The sequence below is a fragment of the Octopus sinensis genome, linkage group LG15 (genome assembly GCF_006345805.1).
Source record: "Octopus sinensis linkage group LG15, ASM634580v1, whole genome shotgun sequence".
Classification (NCBI taxonomy): Eukaryota; Metazoa; Mollusca; class Cephalopoda; order Octopoda; family Octopodidae; genus Octopus; species Octopus sinensis.
In genome coordinates, this window is record NC_043011.1 from 54725519 (window position 1) to 54750347 (window position 24829).

At 39.6% G+C, this 24829-nt stretch overlaps 2 protein-coding genes across 5 annotated transcripts in view; one reads left to right on the forward strand and one right to left on the reverse strand.

Annotated features, from left to right (window-relative positions):
• LOC115219761 (helicase POLQ-like) overlaps window positions 1–14835 on the reverse strand; it is a 32402-nt gene extending 17567 nt beyond the window's left edge. The window contains exons 1-9 of one of the 2 annotated variants that reach the window (XM_029790004.2): window positions 14589–14835; window positions 12626–13013; window positions 10014–10622; window positions 8299–8617; window positions 6260–6438; window positions 5167–5367; window positions 4162–4237; window positions 2074–2171; window positions 351–452 (exon numbers count right to left, since the gene is read on the reverse strand). In XM_029790004.2, coding sequence (XP_029645864.1) covers window positions 351–452; window positions 2074–2171; window positions 4162–4237; window positions 5167–5367; window positions 6260–6438; window positions 8299–8617; window positions 10014–10622; window positions 12626–12967 — 1926 coding nt within the window. In that variant the 5' untranslated portion in view covers window positions 12968–13013; window positions 14589–14835. The remainder of the gene's footprint in view (window positions 1–350; window positions 453–2073; window positions 2172–4161; window positions 4238–5166; window positions 5368–6259; window positions 6439–8298; window positions 8618–10013; window positions 10623–12625; window positions 13014–14588) is intronic. The other variant, XM_036509753.1, reaches the window with a different exon arrangement.
• LOC115219763 lies at window positions 13914–24407 on the forward strand. Of its 3 annotated transcripts, XM_036509755.1 has the most exons (6): window positions 13914–14067; window positions 14316–14686; window positions 17888–18057; window positions 20943–21158; window positions 22673–22751; window positions 23822–24407. In XM_036509755.1, the coding sequence occupies exons 4-6, from the start codon at window positions 21004–21006 to the stop codon at window positions 24383–24385; spliced, it is 798 nt and encodes a 265-aa protein (XP_036365648.1). In that variant the 5' UTR covers window positions 13914–14067; window positions 14316–14686; window positions 17888–18057; window positions 20943–21003; the 3' UTR covers window positions 24386–24407. The 3 variants fall into 3 exon arrangements, with proteins under 3 accessions (XP_036365648.1, XP_036365647.1, XP_029645867.1); XM_036509754.1 differs by lacking the exons at window positions 13914–14067; window positions 14316–14686 and adding an exon at window positions 14931–15033; XM_029790007.2 differs by lacking the exons at window positions 13914–14067; window positions 14316–14686 and adding an exon at window positions 14931–15033 and having other exon boundaries at window positions 17888–18017.
• Window positions 24408–24829: the final 422 nt, after the last annotated feature.

The following is a 24829-nucleotide window of genomic DNA, read 5'->3' on the forward strand; positions in this document are numbered from 1 at the left end:
AAGCCCATCGTATATATGTATATGTATATATATATATGTGTGTGTGTATGTATGTTTGTGTGTCTGTGTTTGTCCCCACAAGGCTGCTTGACAACTGGTGTTTTACATCCCCATAACATAGCAGTTCAGCAAAAGAGACCAATAGAATAAGTACTAGGCTTACAAAGAATAGGTCCTGGGGTCGATTTGCTCAACTAAAAGCAGTGCTCCAGCATGGCTGCAGTCAAATGACTGAAACAAATAAAAGAATAGCCCACCTCTAAAGAGGTCAGAGAAATCATTTAAAATTCAGTTACCAAATTTTTTTTGTTTTAAATGTGTAAAACAAAATACAAAAATTAATAACAAACCTGAAATGTGGCCACTCTGTTATGAACTAGGATCTCTTCGGAAAATTTTGGACACACACGATAGATATTGTCATCAAGCTTGATGTATTCAGTGAGTGTAACCTTTTTTAAAAAACAAAATATAGTAGATCAAAAAATAAATGAGAAAAGATTAAGTTTAGAGACCACTGCTCCTCCACTTCCCCTCTACACGCACACACATAAACAAGAGGTCAAATCTTACCAGTAAAGCCATAGTGGTATGTCCCTGGACAATAATTGGTATGTAACTCAGATTATATTTTCTTAATGTATGTTTAAGCGGCATTGACCGTGGACTCAAATGTGCTGGAGCAATGCTATGTACTGGACTATATGAGAATAAATACTTATTTATCTCACACATGTGCGTACTTTATGTAACCAAAAGAAAGGTAACAACCACTGGGGGATTGGGGAACGAGGAAAGAAGAATTATAAGATTGAGATCTCTCTCAAGGTTTTAAAATGAATAACACAGCTACACACGTTAATCAGATACAGGATAGATTCCATTTTTTCCCTCCCTTTTGAGCTTATTTTATTTTACAGATTTTTTTTTTTCGTAGATTAAGAGCAGGTATGGCTGTGTGGTAAGAAGATTCCTAAACACATGGTTCCAGGTCCAATCCCACTGCGTGGCACCTTGGAGACAAGTGTCTTCTACTATAGTCTTGGCCAACTGAAGATTTGTGAATGGATTTGATAGACAGAAACTGAAAGGAGCCCATCATGTGTGTGAGTGTGAGTGAGTGCTTGTCATCACCCCCACTAACAACCATTTGACAACCAGTGTTAATGTGTTGATATCCCTGTAACCTAGCGGTTCACCAGAAAGGAACCAACAGAATAAGTACCAGGCTTAAAAATTAAAGTAAGCCCTGGGGTCAATTCATTCACCAAAAATTTCAAGACAGTGCCCCAGTGTGGCTGAAACAAGTAAAGGAAAAGATAAAAGCTACTGGAAGCTGGATGTTTGTTGAAATTCTGTTTTCTGGATATGATTATCACTGGAATTATATAAGATTTTCGTAGAGTTTACAATCGTCTGCACCTCTCAAATCAACACCCTTTCCCCATCCTCCCACTCCTCCTCTGCCACCATCCTTGATCGAAATATACATGAGTTCACTCCCTTGGCAACTCATAATGAACTTCCTTCTTAGTATATAAATACAATAAGGCGGCGAGCTGGCAGAACACCAGGTGAAATGCTTAGCAGTATTTCGTCTGCCGTTACGTTCCGAGTTCAAATTCCGCCGAGGTCGACTTAGCCTTTCATCCTTTCAGGGTCGATTAAATAAGTACCAGTTACGCACTGGGGTCGATGTAATCGACTTAATCCCTTTATCTATCTTTGTTTGTCCCCTCTATGTTTAGCCCCCAGTGGGCAATAAAGAAATGAATATACAAATATGATATCTGGGTGTGCCTCTTTCTGCCCCCACATGGGCATATATATGCATGGGAATGGGTACACCTTGCTCAGAGTTGCACTAAACACTAATTGAGATGTTGTAGCCTTGTTTACACGGCCCTAACTTCAGTGGTTTGGCAAAAGGGACCAATACAATAAGCACCAGGCTTAAAATAAATACCAGGATCACTCGTTCAATTAAACCCTTCGTAAACCCTTCAAGGCAGTGCCCCAGTATGGCCAGAGTCTAGTGACGGAAATGAGTAAAAGATGAAAGATATTACTCACAGGTCGAAAATCATTCGTGTAAAGCTCTGCCTTCAGGAACGTCTTCAAGTCACTGATGTTGCTTAATGTGGCGCTCATACCAATTATTTGGCAGGAGTCTGTAAGAAGGAAAACCAACCATCAACAACAACATCAACAACAATATGTAGCAGATGACAAACGACAACAGCAAAATTTCTTTCAACTAGAAACAGTCAAATCATTTTTCCTACTTTGGATGTTTTGCAAACAACTTGCACGTGCAAGTGGTACCAATCGAAAGCCCCGCATACAGGAAGCCAGCATGTGTGTGGGGGTCACCAGGAGAGAATGCATGCTGTTTCAGGGCCTACCTCTCAACAGCATCATTGCGCACTGGTTCCCCTCAGATATGAGGCCCCACTTGCTAGATCAACTGGTTATCAAATAAAGCTCAATAGAGATGCAGGGTTAGTTGTGTGGTAAGTAGCTTGCTTCCCAACCACATGGTTCCGGGTTCAGTCCCACTGCGTGGCACCTTGGGCAAGTGTCTTCTACTATAGCCTTGGGCCGACCAAAGCCTTGTGAGTGGATTTGGTTGACAGAAACTGAAAGAATCCCGTGGTATATATACATATATGTTTGTGTGTGTGACTGTGTTTGTTCACCCAGCATTGCTTGACAACCGATGCTCGTGTACTTACGTTCCCATATCTTAGTGGTTTGGCAAAAGAGTCCGATAGAATAAGTACTAGGCTTACAAAGAATAAGCCCTGGGGTCAATTTGTTTGACTAAAGGTGGTGCTTCAGTAAAAGAATAAAAGGAAAAGAATTCTTCTAGCCATCACTCATCGTCTCTTTTTAACCAAATCCAGTGGCTAGCCTTTTCCACTGTAGTTTGGATATCAGTCATGGTGGTATTTACAATAAAGTTGAGTTAGGCCTAATGATAACAACAGTCACCTCACACTGTGTCAAACAAAACCTCTACATCCGACTTCAATTGGAAAATTTTACACTTTAATCTGTATATATAAAAGGCAGGATGTGGGTGTGTGTGTGTGTGTGTGTACTTGAATGTAATTTATGCACGTCTACAAATTAGCACTATGTTGCTCCAATTTTAGGAGGACATTCGTTATGACCCTAGCTGTATTTTTGTCTACTTATTTTTCCCAGATGCACAAGCGGATAGCAGTAAAAATAAATTTTCAACCAAAACTTTTAAGAATTTTCAAGTCGGAGAAATCACCATTGTTTGCAAACAGGAGTTAAGTCCCCTTCTAGCGACGAGTAAGTTTTCGTTAAGACTTTTGTTGTTTTTTTTTCCATTGAGGAAAAAAGTGTTTTGTTGATATACGGGCAACACACACACATACACACACACGCACAAACATGTATGCAATAGGTGTATGTAATATATATATATATATATATAAACCAATTTAAATGTATTTTGCCCAAATTTGATACTGATGTTACTTAGTTTGGTTTGAAATAAAGAACTTGATAAGCTTAATAATCCTAACTTAATCCCGGACAAAGCCAGGTTATACTGCTAGTATACTCTAAATCATTATCCTGTATTTTATTGTAAGTCAATATTAACAAAATTTAGGACGATGAACTGCTAGAAAGAAGAGTTGACATGTCACAAAAGATGCATTGCACCATTTCTTCAAATTTGACATTTTGAGTTTAAATTCCACCAAAGTCAACTTTGCCTTCCGTCCTTTCGGGGTCGATAAAATAAGTACCAGTTAAGCACTGGGGTCAATGTAATTGACTTACCCCCCCCCCACCAGAAATTACTGGCCTTGTACCAACATTTGAAACCAATATTAAGAAAATTTATAGATCAAAACAATTATGGTGTCAGTGGTGGTGGTGGTGGTGGTGGTGGTGGTGGTGGTGGTGGTGGTATCCAAAAGAAAAGTTCCTACCTGGAATGACAGGCTTTTCTCCTTCGTCACAGTAAATTAATTTATTCTACTTTTGAAATGTTTCTGCTCACTAATTGCTGAAATAGGTCAACACTAGTCTCCTCTGATCCTATTGATCTCCTTAATGTATAATAATGCCATAAAACCATAAGAATGTACTTCAATAGTTCAAGTCGAAGTTACTTACATCCATAACTTAAAGTTTTAATTAAAGTTGCTTCCAGCACAGCACCTCTGCGCCCACCTTCACCCAACATGTGCAGCTGAAACAGAAAGTTGAAATTTTCTTATATTAAATATATTTTACAGAAAATTCTAGATTAAAATCTACATATTTTGAATCAGTGCTTCATTGAGATAGTTGCTACAGTACTTGACAACAAACCAAGAGGTCATTGGTTCATATTTCATCGAACCTGGGTTCTCATTCCCACAGGCATACAGCATAGTGGTTAAGAGTATGGGCTACTAACCCCAAGATTTCAAGTTCAATTCCGGGCAGTGACCTGAATAATAATAATAATAACAACATCATCGAAAAATACCTTAGGAATGAGAACCCAAGTTTGAAATTTCCTCAAGACACCTGATGAAGGCTGGAGGGTATATCAGCCGAAATGTTGTGTTAATAACAAACAAGATGAGGACAAATATCCGTCAAATGTAAATAATATCCATAAGCATGTTTAACTCTTTCATTACCAACCCGGCTAAACCCGGCTCAGGCTCTGAGTACAAATGTCTTGTTTTCATAAGTTTTGAATTAAAATCTTCCACCAAACCTTAGTCACAATTTATGTTCCTAACACTAGCTGAATGATAACTAAGTTATTTTACTAAATTCTTTGTTATATTTAAAGTAATTGAAAGACATACAGAGCATCTCAAAATAAATACAGTAACGGAAGTGTTAAGCATTTTTACATTTTGTCAAATATAATCATGAACATACACATCATAATTACCATTGCTTAACCCCTTACCCAACAATTATTTTGAAAATAAATGTATTTTTTCAGACATATTTTTTAATTGTTTTATTTTACTATGATTTTGGCGAGTCTATCTTTTAACGAGTTAACTCGCCAGAGATAGAAAAAAACGATTTCGGTCAAGACGCATATATTCGTTTCTGCCGGGTAAGGGGTTAAATAAATTTTTTTTTAAAATTAACAACAAACAAAATCCTTACTTCATCAACAACCATCAATCCCAATTTGCCCATTCGATTCAGTTCAATAAATTGATTGATCAAACTGTGGGCTTTCTCAATGGTTGCAATATACAGGGTTCCCTTCTGGTGACGATTAAGTGGTGGGTATCGACCTTTGCTCCCTGCATACTCTTCTACATGGAAGTTCAGTTCAACAGCCAGTTCTGCAATGGTCTTCACCTGGGTTGAAAGACAACAAATGAGGATTATGGACTTATTTCTATCCTTAGATAGCTGAAACAATAGACTTCTAAACTTTAAAAGCATTATTCACAGCAACATCGGGTGCACCCACCTCCTTTGTTTTATTATATTCTATAATAAGTAATAAATTACTAACATGTCTGCATTGGTATTCATAGAATCTTTAAATTAATGCAGATATTAAGCAAGGATAAGTGCATGTGTAGATATGTATATATGCATGTGTACATGAGTGTGTGTGTGTTTGTGTGTTTGTGTGTGTGTGTGTTTGTGTATGTATGCATGTTGTGCGTGTAGTGTGCGCAAGTGTGTGTAGTAAATATAAAGCAAACAAGGTATCATCATCATCATCATCATCGTTTAGCATCCGCTTTCCATGCTGGCATGGGTTGGACGGTTCAACTGATGTCTGGGAAGCCAGAAGGCTGCACCAGGCTCCAGTCTGATTTAGCAATGTTTCTACGGCTGGATGCCCTTCCTAACGCCAACCACTCCGAGAGTGTAGTGAGTACTTTTTACATGCCACTGGCACAGGTACCAGGGGAAGCTCACGATCGGATGGTGCTTTTTACATGCCACCGGCACGGAGGCCAATGATAAAGTGAGGGTCAGTGTATGACACCTAAAATACAAAAGTGATAATGATGATAGTGAAATTATCAGACCACTAGCATACATTGGTGGGGAGGTAGGGGCAGTCCACTCTGGGTGGCACTTTTGGGTCTGGTATAGGCAATATGTGTTTTTTGCGGGATCCAGGAGCAGCAAATGGAAGAGCCACCCCGGGTTGTACACACCCTGGCTACACTAGTGCATTAGACATAATATGGGATGATTTTGATAATAAATATTTGTGGTCAGACTTTACCTTTTCTTGTACGATTGAAACGTAAGGTAGGACTAACATGGCATTTTTCTTCTGGCACAGCAACTGACGAAGAATGAGTATTTCAGCAACAAGAGTCTTGCCACCACTTGTAGGTAAAGAGTAAATGAGATTCTGATTGGTTGATTGTTCAGCCAATGACAAACACTCCTCCTGCCAATCTAAGATGAAGACATAAATAAACTGGTTTTGATAAAAATTGATCGGAATGTACATGGTGTTTACAATTGTTCCTCAACAAAACAGCCAATGGTTTAACAAACACACATGCAATCATAAACACATACACACACACACACACACACATATGCATACTATTTGGTTTCTGTCAACTTTTGGTCAGCCCCTTGCTATTGGTGACACATGAAAAGCACCATTCAAGCATGATCGTTGCCAGCATCCCCTTACCAGCACATGTGCCGGTGGAATGTAGAAAGTAACTTTCGAACGTGGTCCTTGCCAGTGCCACCGAACTGGCTCCCGTGCAGGTAGCACATAAAAACACCTTTTGAGCGTGGTCGTTGCCAGAACCGCCTGACTGGCCCTCATGCCAGTGGCACGTAAAAGCACCCACTACACTCTTGGAGTGGTTGGCATTAGGAAGGGTATCCAGCTCTAGAAACTCTGCCAGATCAGATCGGATTGAGCCTGGTGCAGCCTGTGGCTCACCATTCCTCAGTCAAACTGTCCAACCCATGCCAGCATGGAAAGCAGACGTTAAACGATGATGATGATGATGACTGAAAGAAGGGATAAGTATAGACAAATATAGAAGCAGAGGACATGCAAAGGTTAGAGAAGAATGAGGCTAGTATGCTTCACAGGATGTGTGCATATTCAACAGGGTACTAGCATATTGAGAGAGAAGTTAGGCCCAGGAGGAATTAGATGCTGTGTGCAAGAGAGAAGACTGCACTGGTTTGGTCATGTAAAGCAGATGGATGCTGACAGTTCCATAAAGAAGTGCCAATCCCTCAAAGTAGATGGAACACTTGGAAGTGGAAGACCCAGGAAGACATGGGATGAAGAACGACCTCATGATGCTGAACCTTTCAGGTGAGATAACAAATGACTGAGATACCTGGAACCTTACTGTACTCAAGAAGATCCATATTCTGCAGTAGAAGTGTTAAGGTCAGATTCCCCAGTGGTGAGGATTGACCTGCAAGAGTTCTCTGCTGGTGTCATGTAAAATCACCCATGTGACACCATGTAAAAGTGCCTGTGCAGTGCCACATAAAAGGCCCCATGTGGTGCTATGTAAAAGCACCTGGTGCACTCTGCAAAGTGGCTGGCATTAGGAAGGGCATCCAGCTGTAGAAAGCCTGCCAGATCAGACTGGAGTGTGGTGCAGCTCCCCCACTTGACAGCTCTGGTGAAACCATCCAACCCATGCCAGCATAGACAACGGATGTTAAATGATGGTGATGGTGGTGGTGGTGGTGATAAATAATCATAGAATTCAGTGTTTCATGCATGACATGGCTGTTTGTGTAATGCTAGGATGGAGAAGAGAAATCTAAAGTTTTTCACAAGTTGAATCTGCATCTCAACAAGTCTGTGAGATGAAGATGGCTTTGCTTATGAAGTCTTCAGTATTTCTAGCATTTTTGATAGCATCTGAATGTGCACATGTTGTGTGCGTGTGTATGGATGCATGTGCACATGTGTGTGGGGGGTGGATGTGTGTGTGTGGATGTGTGTGTGTGGATGCATGTGTGTGGATGTGTGTGTATGTATGGATGTGTGTGTGTGTATATGTGTGCGTGCGTGTGTGTGTGTTTGTCTGTCTGTGTCTGTCCCCACAACATCGCTTGACAACCGATGCTGGTGTGTTTATATCGCAGTAACCTAGTGGTTCAGCAAAAGACACCAACAGAATAAGTACTTGGCTTACAAAGAATAAGTCCTGGTGAATATTTGCTCAACTAAAGGTGGTGCTCCAGCATGGCCACAGTCAAATGACTGAAACAAGTAGGAGAGTAAAAGAATAACAGAAAATCAACAGAGTCTTGACTCACCATAAAGTTTCTTGATGCCTCTCTGCTTCTCAAAGAGTTCTTTGACTTTCAAAGGAAGACCATAGAATGGGCCGATATCAAAATTGCCAAGGCCCGTTTCCTTCTCTTTCTGCACAATTTCAAGATCTGCTTCTGCTTCAGCTCGCCTATCATGTTGCATTTTCTCAACGTATTTAGCAATGTTTTGTGAAATGTGTCCCTGAGCATTCTGGAATAGGCGCTGGTGGATGCGTTTCTTTAGAAAAGATGTACCCGTGGTCTTTGGATTTGGAGAAGTTTTGGAATTTATGTCATCTTCCTTAGAAAGGACACTTTCTTCCTAAGCAATTTGAAAACAAAGATTATGATTCAAACACGATAAGGACAAATATCCGTCAAATGTAAATAATGTGCAAATAATATGAGTTGAGAAAAAATATCATCATCATCATCGTTTAATGTCCACTATTCTATGCTTGCAATGGGTCAGATGGAGTTTATTTGAGGCAGATTTTCTTGCAGCTGGATGCCCTTCCTGTTGCCAACCCTTGTCTGTTTCCAAGTAAGGTAAGATTTTCCCATGGCCAGACATCCTTGCAGAATATTGGAACTGAATGTAACTGCTTGAATGAAACTGTCACTTATTTACAACTAAGACAATGTCAAGACAAGGAGACACAAACACATGTGTGTGTGTGTGTGTGTGTGTGTGTATGTATGTGTGTGTGTATGTGTATATGTATGTATGTATGTGTGTGTATGTGTGTATGTATGTATACATGTATGTGTGTATGTATGTATGTATGTATGTATGAGTGTATGTGTGTATGTATGTATGTGTGTATGTGTGTATGTATGTATACATGTATGTATGTATGTATGTATGTATGTATGTATGTGTATGTATGTATGTGTGTATGTATGTATGTATGTATGTATGTATGCATGTATGTATGCATGTATGTATGTGTACATGTATGCATGTATGTATGTATGTATGTGTGCATGCATGCATGCGTGTGTGTCTGTATTTAAAAGTTCTAGCAAAAGAATACTTGATACAGTCATAATGTTTAAAGAAGGATTTTCTTAAAAGTTTTAATTGTTTAAAATAATTTTTTGAGCAACAGTAAAGTGCTGACACACAATACAAAAACTAATTTCCAAAAGGTTTGTGTCGTTTTGCTTTTCAAAAAACATTTTGAAATAATAATTTTCAAGAAACTCTTTCTTAAAATTATATATATACATTTTTTTATTCTTTCTTTCTAGGCGCAGGAGTGGCTGTGTGGTAAGTAGCTTGCTTACGAACCACATGGTTCCGGATTCAGTCCCACTGCATGGCACCTTGGGCAAGTGTCTTCTACTATAGCCTCGGGCCGACCAAAGCCTTGTGAGTGGATTTGGTAGACGGAAACTGAAAGCAGCCCATCATATATATGTATATGTATGTGTGTGTGTATATGTTTGTGTGTCTGTGTTTGACTCCCTAACATCGCTTGACAACCGATGCTGGTGTGTTTACGTCCCAGTAACTTAGAGGTTCAGCAAAAAAGACTGATAGAATAAGTACTAGGCTTACAAAAAATAAGTCCTGGGGTGGATTTGCTCGACTAAAGGTGGTGCTCCAGCATGGCCACAGTCAAATGACTGAAACAAGTAAAAGAGTCAAGGAGTAATGAAGGTAATCACACTAGACACACCTGATAATGCATTTTATAGAAAACCTTTCTCACCTTTGAAGAATTTTTGATTTGTTTCTCCTCCTGATTCTTGAAATGATTCTGTGACTTCTTTTTGATTTCAAAATCATCATTTCCAAAGATTGAATCTAACATTGTTGAGATTGATGAGGAGAAAATATCCCTCTGGGAACTACGAGTTGGTGAAAAATGGTCGGCATCAACCGACTCTTTGGAAAGCTTTCTTCGGAAAGGACTGGATTCTGATACTTTTGCACCACTGGTTTTAGTTGAATCCTTTGCTGGTTTTTGAGGTGGAGACAGACTGAAAAGTTCGGTCGAATAAGTTTTGACCGAGTGAGGAAGATGCTGACCCGAAAAGAGGTCAGCGCTCTCAGGTTGAGCAATAATTTCATCTGGTGGTGTTTCATATAATCCAGGAACTGGTTTATTTCTTTGGAATTCTTCTGTTCTGTCATTACAGAATTTTTTCTGTTGCTGGACGGCATCAGCAGAATGTGTGAGCTGAGCTGTTTGTAGAGCACTTTGCTGCCTGTCATACTGTGTAGTAATTCCAGAAATATCAAGCTCTGCTAGATCAGCATCACTGTTCTCAAATAAATCTCTCTCGTCATCACAATCACCATCGTCTATTAAAATATCCTGAAAATAAAATAAAACGTTCCAAAGAAAAGTATGTAAATATTCCTATATGTTAATTTATATTCTAGTGACTACACTATTAACCGTTTAGCATTTAAACCGGTCATACCTGCCAAAATATTCTTTTCTACTCTAGACACAAGGCCCAAAACTATGGGGGAGGGAACCAGTTAATTAGATTGACTCCAGTACACAACTGGTACTTAATTTATTGACCTCAAAAGGATGAAAGGCAAAGGTGACCTCGGTGGAATTTGAACTCAGAACGTAAAGACAGACAAAATACCACTAAGTATTTCACCCAGTGTGCTAACGTTTCTTATTTCTTTATTGCCCACAAGGGGTTAAACATAGAGGGGACAAACAAGGACAGACAAAGGGATTAAGTCGATTATATCGACCCCAGTGCGTAACTAGTACTTAATTTATCGACCCCGAAAGGATGAAAGGCAAAGTTGACCTCGGCGGAGTTTCGACTTGGAATGTGATGACAGAAGAAATACCGCTAAGCATTTCGTCTGGCGTGCTAACGTTTCTGCCAGCTCACTGTCTGGCCAAAGTATTCTGCCAGATGTATGTTCAAACTGGCCAGATCCAGCCTCTCACACCTACCCAACAGTGACATTCTAACAATAAACAGTTACATCATCAAGCATCTATTTTTCACTGACACAAGAGGCCAAGCAAAAGAAGCTTACCAAGAAGCTCATGATGACCCATTTTTTCGACAGCAAGAACAGCATCTACATCCACAGAGTTTCTACTCACCAGATGTTCAATAAAAAGTACTTTTATGAAGATTTTGAGGGAATTCAGGAAAAGATTTCATTACAAAAGACCAGAGCATCTGAACCAGGACAATGCACCACTCCATGATTCCATCCTAGTAACCAACAACTTGACAGAAATAGGCATCAAATCTGTCCCTCACCCTCCCTCCAGTCCTAACCATGCTCCCTGTAACTTTTGGTCATTTTCCCAAGATGAGGCAGATGAAGGAGGCTGTGACACCTTTAGACACCCTTCGGTTTGGAGGACTTCCATGGGGCCTTCATGAAGTGGCCAGAGCACTACAACAAATGCAATGAAGTCATCATATCTTACTTTGAAGGAGATTAGAGTTTTGTACTTCTTTGAAATTAATAAATTAATTAATTAATTAGGCGTAGGAGTGGCTGTGTGGTAAGTAGCTTGCTTACCAACCACATGGTTCCGGGTTCAGTCCCACTGCGTGGCATCTTGGGCAAGTGTCTTCTACTATAGCCTCGGGCCAACCAAAGCCTTGTGAGTGGATTTGGTAGACGGAAACTGAAAGAAGCCTGTCGTATATGTGTGTGTGTGTGTGTGTGTGTGTTTGTGTGTCTGTGTTTGTCCCCCCAACATCACTTGACAACCGATGCAGTTCAGCAAAAGAGACCGATAGAATAAGTACTAGGCTTACAAAGAATAAGTCCTGCGGTCGATCTGATCAACTAAAGGCGGTGCTCCAGCATGGCCGCAGTCAGATGACTGAAACAAGTAAAAGAGTAAAGAGTAAATGTCACTCCTGGAAAAGTCTCAAAACTTCTGGAATGTAATACAGGTACACTATAAAGCAGTAATAAGTTTGAGGAATCATGTCTTTCGTTTCTCTTGTAGAGAAACCAACTTTAACCCACCTCTAAATGTATATGTTGAACTAGAGGTAAAAATTAATGAAGGTGTAGCGGTCTCTGATATCCTCACTGTTTGAGAGACACGGCAGGAATGATCTCGTTTGAGATTACAGCCATCTTTGGCCGAGTTGTTCCTGTTGTAACCACTGACCTGATTGGTTGACATGTGGCGCGATTTGTCTCTACTTATTTCGTGCCACTGGCCAAAGCCAACCAATCACGGCCTTTGGTTAAGGTCCCTTTTTCCTAGGCTCTGTTGAGCCACCTTACGTATTTCCTACAAAGGTAAATAAATCATATATGATTTTTCACAGTGTCAATAAAGGAAAACTTTTTTTTAAGAAATACCTGAGATAAAGGTGTTGATGACAGTTTTTTAGATTCTTTTCTACGGTAGCCACTTGTTTTTATTGGAGATATCACCTGTTCTGGATTTTGGGGATTCGGGATGTTTGCATAACCTTCCTCCGCAAATGTGCTCTTAAACCAAATTTGTTTCTTTTGAGGGGAAATTTTTGATGGTGAAGCTTTAGTGGCATCTTTTGGTGAACGTTGTGATGAGTTTTCTGTTTGATTATCTTCAGTCTTCCTTCTGCTTGCTGACGGAAACTGAAAGCTATAATGAGACAATGCTCTTTTCTGTACTCTCGCCTTACGGCATGGACCTTCCTCAATAACGTCATCATTCATAGCAGTCCCTATCAAGGGTGCATGAACTAACAGCAGGCAGACAGATCTGAAATAAGTTATGCGCATATATTAGCTAAACCAAAATCAAATCAAATCAAAACAAATCAAATCAAAATAGATGAACATCTTGTGAAGACCTGTTGAGGCAAGTGAAAATCAAAATCAAAATCAAATCAAATCAAATCAAAATAGATGAACATCAATGGAATTTGTATCTTTGTGGTACCAGTGCCGGTGGCATACAAGAAAACCATCCGAACGTGGCCGTAGCCAGTACCGCATCGACTGGCCTCCGTGCTGTGGGCACGTAACAAACACCATCCGATCGTGGCCGTTCGCCAGCCTCACCTGGCACCTGTGTCGGTGGCACATAAAAACACCATCCGAGCGTGGCCGTTTGCCAGCCTCGTCTGGCACCTGTGTCGGTGGCACATAAAATCACCCACTACACTCTTGGAGTGGTTGGCGTTAGGAAGGGCATCCAGCTATAGAAACACTGCCAGATCTGACTGGCCTGGTGCAGCCTTCGGGCTCCTCAGACCCCAGTTGAACCGTCCAACCCATGCTAGCATGGAAAGCGGACGTTAAATGATGATGATGATGATGATGATGATACAAGACAAATGGAATACAATGCAATATTTGCTGTAAACTCTAACAAAAACTATTTTTTGGGTTCAAATTCCATCAGAGGCGACTTCACCTTTCCTCACTGCATCCGTCTGGAAAAGTAACTGTCACTCACAAACTAGTTTCTTTGAGATTTGCCTCTAAACTTTCATCCTGTACTGATCCCTCCTGTTTGAACTTGGAATCGTGGACAGGCTAAAATTATGAAACATGGTAACATTAGCCAAATCACAAGCCCAAATCCTAAGAGAGTATTTTAGAACAGCAAACCAATCCACCCACATATCCCATCCACCCTGATAACCAACACATCTTCTGGCTCGTCTTAACAGTATCATTAACTGTATCAGGTCCTGGGCAAATCAATGCACTGGCCCCTATAATATATATTCACCGACAGCAAGCCACAGAAGATACAAATGAGAATTGAGTCCCTAGATCTGTGTCCCACTACCGGACAGCTGTGTAATGTACCCTTGCCTTAAGAAACTACAAGTTATAAGGCGGCGAGCTGGCAGACACGTTAGCACGCCGGGCGAAATGCGTGGCCGTATTTCGTCTGCCGTTACGTTCTGAGTTCAAATTCTGCCGAGGTCGACTTTGCCTTTCATCCTTTCGGAGTCGATAAATTAAGTACCTGTTACGCACTGGGGTCGATATAATCGACTTAATCCATTTGTCTGTCCTCTCTGTGTTTAGCCCCTTGTAGGTAGTAAAGAAATAGGTACTAGTTATAATCGGAATAAAAGAAGAAAAAAATTAACTGTCTCTCGTTACTTTACTCTTTTTCTGTTTAATTAACTTCGGATTAACATCAAGCACACACAGACACACAAAAAACTCCGGCCAGAAAAGCCGTCAAAACTTTAAACAAGTAAACTATTAATTAAAATATATCTTTAAGAAAACTTTTATAGGAATTTAAAAGAAAAGAATCCAGCAAAAAAACACAACGGACAAATACGATGGCTTGAAATATTAGAAAACTAACCTTTTCTTGTTTTGTTTTCTTTTGTTTTACATCAGAATGTGTTGAATTTGTTTACATTATTAGAATTGTTGGATCACATCAGCCAAAAATTTGAAAATGTAAATAAAAACTTTTTCTGCTGAGGAAAAAATGTTTGTTTCGTTTTTCAACTCTCAAATTAACGCGGGTCACTTATATCAATGACAAAATTAAATTACACTAATTTAAACACTTTTCATTGATGATGTTTATATGTGTACGTTGGACACAATTTGTGTGTGTAGGTGTGTGTAGTGTGTATGTATGTGTGTGTGTGTGTGTGTGTGTGTGTCACACCCATACACACTGATAGGGAGTGAAGGGGTGGGGCGATTTTATTTTTTATTGTTCTAAGCGGTTTCATAGGTGTAAGCAGACCGCGAAACGATTTTTAAGTAAATGTTTCTCTGATTGATGAATCTGTCAGGTAATACGACTTATTTATTGTCTTTACTTTGTTTTTTGCCACCCGGCTCTTCTTCCCTCCCAAGATGACGTCCTAAACAAGAAACAGTTCATTACAATTATCATTAAAAAAAAGCGTACGAACATCACACGATCCTATCTCTTATTGTTATTGTTTAGCACCAGTTCAACCACCCCACCAATAAAAGTTGTTCCAGTCGGTATTATCCAGTGTTTTATTACGACAGTGTATCTAGGAGTATAATCTCCAATGTATCCGCTCTATATTTGTTGGTCGTATTTGACTGTGATCATGCTGGAGCACCATCTTTAGTCGAACAATTCGACCCCAGGACTTATTCGTAGTAAGCCTAGTACTCATTCTATCGGTCTCTTTCGCCAAACTAAGTTACGGGGACACAAACAAACCAGCATCGGTTGTCAAGCATTGTTGGGAGGACAGACACAAACATATATATATGTGTGTGTGTGTGTATATATATATATATATATATATAGGGAGAATTTGCGAAAAAAACACAAGACGAAGACAGGTGGTGTGCAAAACAAACAGATGTATTAGTATAACGCTCAGGAATAGAAAAAGTCTTTTACGTTTCGAGCCTGCGCTCTTCTATATATATATATATATATATATGACGGCGGGCTTCCTCCAGTTTCCGTCTACCAAATCTACTCACAAGGCTTTGGTTGGTCTGAGGCTACAGAAGACACTTGTCCAAGATGCCACGCAGTGGGACTGAACCCAGAACCATGCGGTTGAGAAGCAAACTTCCTACCACACAGCCGCTCCTGTGTTTGAGAATTTGTTTGACAAAAACCCTTCTAGGTTGTGTACGTATATATGTATGTATGATAGTGTCTTATTAAGACAGAAATTCTGATGTAGACATTAAAATGTGGTTGAAGGAAATTTGCTTGCTGTTTACATTTCATCCAGTGATCGTGGAGAGTGGGGGGGGGCACTTAATTTGTTCTTCACAGATTTTAGTTGTTGCAAAACATCAGTATTTGTTATTTTGAACTATTTCATAATGTATTGATATTTCTTGATATGTTTGTTCCTTTCTGTTGTACGTTCTGAGTTCAAATTACGCCGAGGTCAGCTTTCACTTTCATCCTTCCAGGGTCGATGAAATAAGTACCAGATGAACACTGGGGTCAATGATATCCATTTATACCCCCGCCCCAAAATTTCAACCTTTTTACCCCTTCCTTTGAAGTAAGTGTGACACACACCACAGGTACATATGTGATAAAACAAGTTTACATATTTATATTGAGGATAATAATAATAATGATGATGATGTTTTCATATTTTTGGCCCAAGGCCAGCAATTTCATGGGAGTGGGTGAGTTAATTATATTAACCCAATGTGTCACTGGTACTTACTTTATCAACCCTGAAAGGATGAAAAGTAAAGTTGACCTTGATGGAATTTGAACTCAGACCATAAAGATAGGCAAAATGCTTAGCATCATTTTGCCTGACATGCTAATGATTCTGCCAGCTCACCACCTTAATAATAATAATAATAATAATGAGTGACAGTTGCTTAGTAATTAAAAAATTATTAAAAAAAAATTTAATAGAATTTGTCAATGTGGCTTTTCACTACAATACAAGGTCTGATCAATAAGTATCCAGATTGTTGCCATAGTAACAAAGCTAAAGCATGCAGAGTGAAGCCGTTTGACACAGATTGACCTTGGATTTTGGCTTCTGCATGCCCACTAAGTTTTAACATTCTAGCTTACTTCTACTGTTTACAGCAGTGCTTGGAAGGAACAAGTGTAGTGTGTGATTATTGCATTGACCATAACAGAAAGTTGTCATGATGATACCTGCTCAGAGGCCTCTGCAAAGTTGCAGGAAGTGTATGAAGAGAAGGGTATGGGCCACTTGGTCAGAATTATCTTTTACATGGCTCGCAGGATGGCCTGTTGTGCTTGAGGAGACCTATTGTGTCAAGTACATCAACATCAAAATAAAAGTTGTATGGATATTGTAGTTGTGATACCCATGCTGGTGGCACGTTGGGGCTCACAGAGGAAATAACAAAGACCAAGACCTCTGAGATATGCTGTGACTTCGAAGACCCGACAAATGAAGTGAGTTCATGGCTCGCAGGACAGCCTGCTGTGCTAACCTTAGACCGTAGAGTGACCCGCTGTTCTTGAGGAGACCTATTGAGTCAAGTACATCAACATCAAAATAAAAATCAAATGGAAATTGTAGTTAAGCTACCCGTGCCGGTGGCACTTAAAAAGCACCATCCGAACGTGGCTGATGCCAGCGCCGTCTGACTGGCATTCGTGTCGGTGACACGTAAAAAAGCACCAACCAATCATGGCCATTTGCCAGCCTCCTCTGGCCCCTGTAGCGGTGGCACGTAAAACGCACCCACTACACTCACTGAGTGATGATGCAACAAGGAAGGGCATCCAGCTGTAGAAACACTGCCAGATCAGACTGGAGACTGGCGCAGCCTCCTGGCTTCCCAGACCCCAGTCGAACCATCCAACCCATGCTGGCATGGAAAACGGACGTTAAACGATGATGATGATGATATGTCTATTAATCTATCGGTCTCCATTCATTTATATCTTTCTGAGTTGATTTTGTTGTTGTGTATGTCCACTCGTCTGATTTATATATTCCTACTCATACTTTGTCAAGGTCAATCTGTGCTTAGCAGCTTCACTTTATGTGCTTTACCTTCATTACCATGGCAACAGTCCGGATACTTATTGGTCAGACCACATATCTGGTCTATTGACTTGAATAGCTTAATCAGCTTGAACACTAAAGTTCCTAAGAAAAATGATATTTTTATTTTCTACTACTTTGGCAGGCTTTTGTTCCCATCAGAACTCATTTGGGAGTCCAGACTTACAGCATGTGACCCAGTGCAAACACTAATTAGGCCTATCGTGGCGATTGGTTCACTCAGTTGAGGCTGACACAGAACAGCCAGAGATGAGGTAGGTAATTGTTTCTCTGATGGTACCACAAAAGTGGCAGGTAGGATCAGCAAATATTTTTCAGAATGTTACTTTGCTAATTTCTAATTCCCCCCTTCCGTAAACCACCTGTTCTTGTCCCTTTATCATACTTTCACCTTTCTTAATACTATACTCCAATTATTTGCATTATTTACATTTGATGGATATTTGTCCTCATCTCGTTTGTTGTTAACACAATGTTTCAGCTGATATACCCTCCAGCCTTCATCAGGTGTTTTGGGGGAAATTTCGAACCTAGGTTCTTGTTCCTAAGGTATTTTTCGATGTTGTTGTTATTATTATTATTATTATTAAGATAAAGAGCGCGATTCGATTGTAAGATATTTTATTAGTTGAATGATATTTCAACAGTACGTCTGTTTTTGTCAAGTTCAAAATAAGAAGTGATAAAAATTCAAAATTACAGAAATTTAAATGTAAAGTATGAATGAGAGCAACCAGCGTCCACACGTTGATGGAATGACATCATCATTATTATTCAGGTCACTGCCTGGAATCAAACTCGGAATCTTGGGGTTAGTAGCCCATGCTCTTAACCCAAATGTAAATAATAACAACATTGAAAAATACCTTAAGAATGAGAACCCAGGTTCGAAATTTCCCCAAGACACCCGATGAAGTATGGAGGGTATATCAGCCAAAACGTGTTAACAACAAACAAGGTGAGGACAAATATCCGTCAAATGTAAATAATTCTTCATCTCTTAAATATAGAACTGTACTATACTCCAACTCACTTGAGAAGCTCTTGTTTCGCAAGTTACTTGGGGACTTCCCTAGTACTGGTACCATAAAAAAAGCACCCAGTACACGCTGTAAAGTGGTAGATGTTAGGAAGAATATCAAACTGTAGAAACCACACCAAAGCAAGACATTGAAAGTTGGCACAGTCCTCTGGCTCTTTGTTTCCTGTCGATCCATCCAACTGAAACTAGAATGGAAAAAGGGATGTTAACTTATGATGATACACACACACGTTCTTTTATTTGTTTCAGTCATTTGACTGCAGCCATACTGGAGCAACACCTTTAGTCAAACAAATTGACCCCCAGGACTTATTCCTTATGAGCCTAGTACTTATTCTATCAGTCTCTTTCGCCAAACTGCTAAGTTACAGGGACATAAACACACACACACATATATATATGACGGGCTTCTTTCAGTTTCCATCTGCCAAATCCACTCACAAGGCTTTGGTCAGCCTGAGACTATAGTAGTAGACACTTGCCCAACATGCCATGCAGTGGGACTGAACCCAGAACAATGTGGTTGGTAAGCAAGCTACTTACCACACAGCCACTCCTACGCCTATACATAATATACACATGCATTGTGTATGTATGTGCGTGTGTGTTGATAAATGACAAAAGAACAGGTGTTACATAATCACTCTCATTAGCTTACAGCTGTTTCTGCCGTAAGAAATATTGCACGCAGAGCTGCATGCTTATAGCTTTCTTGAAGCCATTTGAAAAGCCATTTATAGTGCAAAGCAATTAGATGCACAGAATTGGTTACATACAGAACAATATATTTAATAATATAATGCAGTTTGAGAGTGAAAAGCCTGTCCAGAGATATACATATACACACACACACACATATATATATATATATATATAATTGAGATTCAGTTGAATTAGGTACTTAAGTTGAAGCACCAAGTCAGTCCGGTACTGCACAGCCCGAAGTAAGGTGAATAAAATCGAAATAAGCAACAGGATATCAAGTAGTGATATCCTGTTGCTTATTTTGATTTTCTATAGATATATATTCTTTTATTCTTTTACTTGTTTCAGTCATTTGACTGCGTCCATGCTGGAGCACCACTTTTAGTCGAACAAATCGATCCCAGGACTTATTCTTTGCAAGCCTATTACTTATTCTATCGGTCTCTTTTGCCGAACTGCTAAGTGATGAGAATGTAAACATACCAACATTGGTTGTCAAGTGATGGTGGTGGGTACACGCACAGACACAAATAACAAACACACACATACATATATATATATATGACAGGCTTCTTTCAGTTTCCGTCTACCAAATCCACTCACAAGGCTTTGGTCGGCCCGAGGCTATAGTAGAAGACACTTGCCCAAAGTGCCACACAGTGGGACTGAACCCAGAACCATGGGGTTGGTAAGCAACCTACTTACCACACAGCCACTCCTGTGCCTTAGTTTGACATATCTTGTCAAATACAGCAAATTGCCATATCAATTTTTTGTGTTGTTATATATATATATATATATATACTAATATAACAACATATATATATATATGCTCGAATATAACAACACAAAAAAACGACCCTTCATTAGTTGTTGACTGTTTTTCTATTCTCGTATGCTAGTCCTTCATAAAAGAAAGATAGAAAAGAAAATATAAGGAAAAGGAATGAGAAAAGGTGTTTGAGGACATAATATATGTACATGTGTATATATATGTATTGAAAGATAGAGGGAAAAACTCACATGCACAAACACACACACGCACGCAAATATACATAAATACATGCAAAAAGCACCATCCGAGCGTGGCCGTTCGCCAGCCTCGTCTGGCACCTGTGTTGGTGGCACATAAAAAGCACCCACTACACTCACGGAGTGGTTGGCGTTAGGAAGGGCATCCAGCTGTAGAAACACCACCCGATCTGACTGGCCTGGTGCAGCCTTCGGGCTTCCCAGACCCCAGTTGAACCGTCCATGGAAAGCGGACATTAAACAATGATGATGATGATGAAATAGATAGACATGTACTTATACAGATATACATCTATGATTTTTTGCAAAGAATCTATATTAAAATATAAAATAATAAACAACTGTTTTTTCTTCATTTTTCCTTTTTTTTTTTTCATTTTGGTTGATTTTGTTCTTTCAGGAACAAACTAAATTCTTAACTTGTTCTATCTTGGGGCCACACCACTAAACATTCCAACACAATGTCGAAGAGGTCTAATAGAAAGCGGAAACTTCCACAGTGGATGCTGTCTTCGGTCAGTTCCAAAACTGAAACTACAAGAGATTCTGATGATGATCAGCTTGATGCCGATTGTGATGTTGAGTCAGAAGATAATGACACAAAAGAGCATTCTAAGTATTGGTTTATCTTTTATTAAATGTTTTTAGTTATCTCTAACCCTGTGCCTGTCCAAAGCATTTTCATAAGTTTGTCTCAAATGTCCATACTTTTTTTCAAGCTTTAGCTTAACCATTGTTTCATACATTCTGATTAATATAAAGCTATCCTTTCTTAAGTCCCAAATTCTAAATGATGAATAATTTTCCAAAGGTGGGAGATCTCTTAGGGTTATTTGCAGAAAGTGGAGCCGCAATTGCCCAGTGGTTAGGGCAGCAGGCTCGCAGTTTCGATTCCCAGACCAGGTGTTGTGAGTGTTTATTAAGCGGAAACACCTAAAGCTCCATGAGGCTGCAACAGCGGGTAGTGGTGAACCCTGCTGTACTCTTTCACGACAACTTTCTTCTTGTTTCTGCTGTACCTGTATTTCAAGGGGCCAGCCTTGTCACACTGAATCTCCTCAAGAACTATGTTAAGGGTACACACATCTGTGGAGTGCTCAGCCACTTGCACTGAGCAGGCTGTTCTGTTGATCGGTTCAATTGGAACTCTTATCACTGTAACCGACAGAGTGCCACGATTTGCAGAAAACCCACAAAACCATGATCACCTTGACCACTAGGACACATGTTGGTGGCTGAAAGAAATCAGGAATGTGTATCATACATGACCTATGGACACTAGGAAAATATGTTCTGTATTTCACATGTAATACTAAGAACAGACAAAGAGTTAAGAATTCATGTCAAACATAAAGATTCAAAGTTTTACAAAACAAATTACCATGTACATTATTTACATTTGATGGATATTTGTCCTCATCTTGTTTGTTGTTAACACAACGTTTCGGCTGATATACCCTCCAGCCCCTTCATCAGGTGTCTTGGGGAGATTTCGAACCTGGGCATTCATTCCTAAGGTATTTTTCAATGTTATTGTTATTATTATTATTATTCATCGTTTAGCATCCGCTTTCCATGCTAGCATGGGTTGGACGATTTTGACTGAGGGCTGGCGAACCAGATGGCTGCACCAGGCTCCAATCTTGATCTGGCAGAGTTTCTACAGCTGGATGCCCTTCCTAACACCAACCACTCCAAGAGTGTATTATTATTATTAGTATTGTTATTATTATTATTATTATTCAGGTCACTGCCTGGAATCGAACACGGAATCTTGGGATTAGTAGCCCGTGCTCTTAACCACTACGCCATATGCCTGTGGATACCTGATGAAGGCTAGAGGGTATATCAGCCAAAACTCTGTGTTAACAACAAACAAAATGAGGACAAATATCCGTCAAATATAAATAATGTACATAATTGCTCATCTCTTAAATATAGAACTAAATTAGCACGTATTAGCCCATGGTTGGGAATCAAGCTTCTTAACCTCACTGCCATGCCTGCACCAAATTTTTCCAAATTGCAGTCGCCATAATTAATTAGTTACATGCTGCCTTATTGCATTATTTTTGATATAATGATTGTTCATTATTAAGAAATGTAGTTGGTTTACCATATTTCCAACAGCCTTGACCGAGCCAACACAGTAATGTATATGATGAGTGAACAAGAGCTGCTACATGTTGCCATGAAAACACTTCATACGGTAAGACTAAAGTTGTATATAATGCTTGTCCTAATTCAGCATGAATCACTATATCCACCACTAATAGGGGTTGGACAATCCCCATATTATCTCACCATTCATTTCACATTGGTCACACGTTTGTTCTTTCTCGAGCCATGCCTGGCTCATAAGGGCCGGTTTCCTTGGCGTATAGGTTCCCCACCTGGATGGGACGCCGGTCCGTCACAAGTGAGCTGCAAGATGCAGGAGGAAAGAGTGAGACAAAGTTGTGGCAGAAGAGTCAGCAGAAGCTCACCATTACCTTCTGCCGGAGCCACGTGGAGCTTAGGTGTTTCGCTCATAAACACACATTTCACCCGTCTGAGATTCGAACCCGCGATCCCTCGAGCGCAAGTCCGCTGCTCTAACCACTAGGCCATGTGCCTCCACACATTGGTCACATACAGCAACTGAGAAAATCTTCCATTTCTAACCATAAATTCCATAAGCCTTCGTATATTTGACCAGCAGTGCTACATAATAGTGAAACGTGTGGAGAGATGTGTGAAGAAATGCCACTCTCAAACAGTTGAAAGAATCCGGGGTAGGGGTAGCCCCAGGAAGACATGGGATGAGGTGGTCAAGCATGACCTTCGAACGTTGGGCTTCACAGATGATTTGTCTGTAAAATTAAGTGCTTTATGGATATGAAACCATTGGTCACTCTCTGACTGGACATAGACTTAACAGCATGTCAGTACATTACAGCTCTAGCCTTTAAAGGGTGTTTCTTTTCTGGATATATGATACACTGATGATATGTATTTTTGTTGGTCTTTTTATATGTGTGTGTGTATAAAAGCACCCATTACACATTACACTCTCAGAGTGGTTGGCATTAGGAAGGGCATCCAGCTGCTGAAAATCATGCCAAATCACACTGGAGTCTGGTGCAGTATGCCAGTATAGATAACAAACATTAAATGATGATAATGATGATGATGAGGGTGATGATGATGATAAGTATGTGTGTGTGTGTGTGTGTGTACACATGACTTTTAATTGCATATATTATCCTTAGTTCTTTCCTATTTTTGATTTGATTTTAGGAAAATGAAGATCTTTGTTCTGATGAAAAACCCACCACAAAACCTACCAAAATATGTTTCAAAAACAAAACTCTTGTTAACTTTCAACCATCCAGTCATCGGAACCAAGTAAATTCTGTTGCTATTAACGATAACAGCATCGATGCTAATGACCATGAAGACAACAGTAGAAGGGTTGACACGAGGAAAGAAATCAACGAAAGTCGTCACACGAAAATTAAATCTCATAAGAAAATTAATGATTCTGTTAAAAACAAAAAATTAAAAACCAAGACACCAAAGACTTCCAGGAAAGATATTGAACCTGTTCCTCCAGATACATTGTCTGGTCACAGCCATAAAAAACCCACAAGGGTTTCAGGTACAATATTGACTAACCGAGATGTTGAGACAGATCAGATAGCAACAGACAAAGACATTCATATTAATAACAAACAGTGGACAGATGAAAATATTCAAAAGGATAAAAATGGACCCACTTTACCCTTCACTATATTCAGCTCCAGAGAAACAATCTCTCGTCAAAAACCCGATTTGTCAATTTTAGATGAAATATTTTTGTAATAAATTTGGAAATCTGATTAAATTTGATTCTTTTCTTCTTTCCTTTTAACTGCTTTTACATCCAGTTTTCCTTTTCCTCATTTTTTCTGGGAGTTGAATAATGAGTCCAAAAATTTAGACACCATTTTGTTTGGTGAATAAGATTGCTTAAAAATAATTAAGTTTCTTTCTTTAGAACTAGAAAATGCATTTTTGCTCTGAACAGTTATAGAATTAAAAACTAAGATGACGAAGACTCTGGTAAATATTAATCAAGAAAGATACCCCTTAGAGTGAATAGCTCAGAAATCAGGGAGGCTGCTTAGCATTGAGGCATCACAACTCTGATACTACAGACGTGATTAGAAATGACAAAGTAAAGAATCATGAGACAAATTCTTTGAGCCAAGCCAACTGCCAAGAGACCTAGGGGTAGACCAAGAACAAGATGGTTGAATAATATCC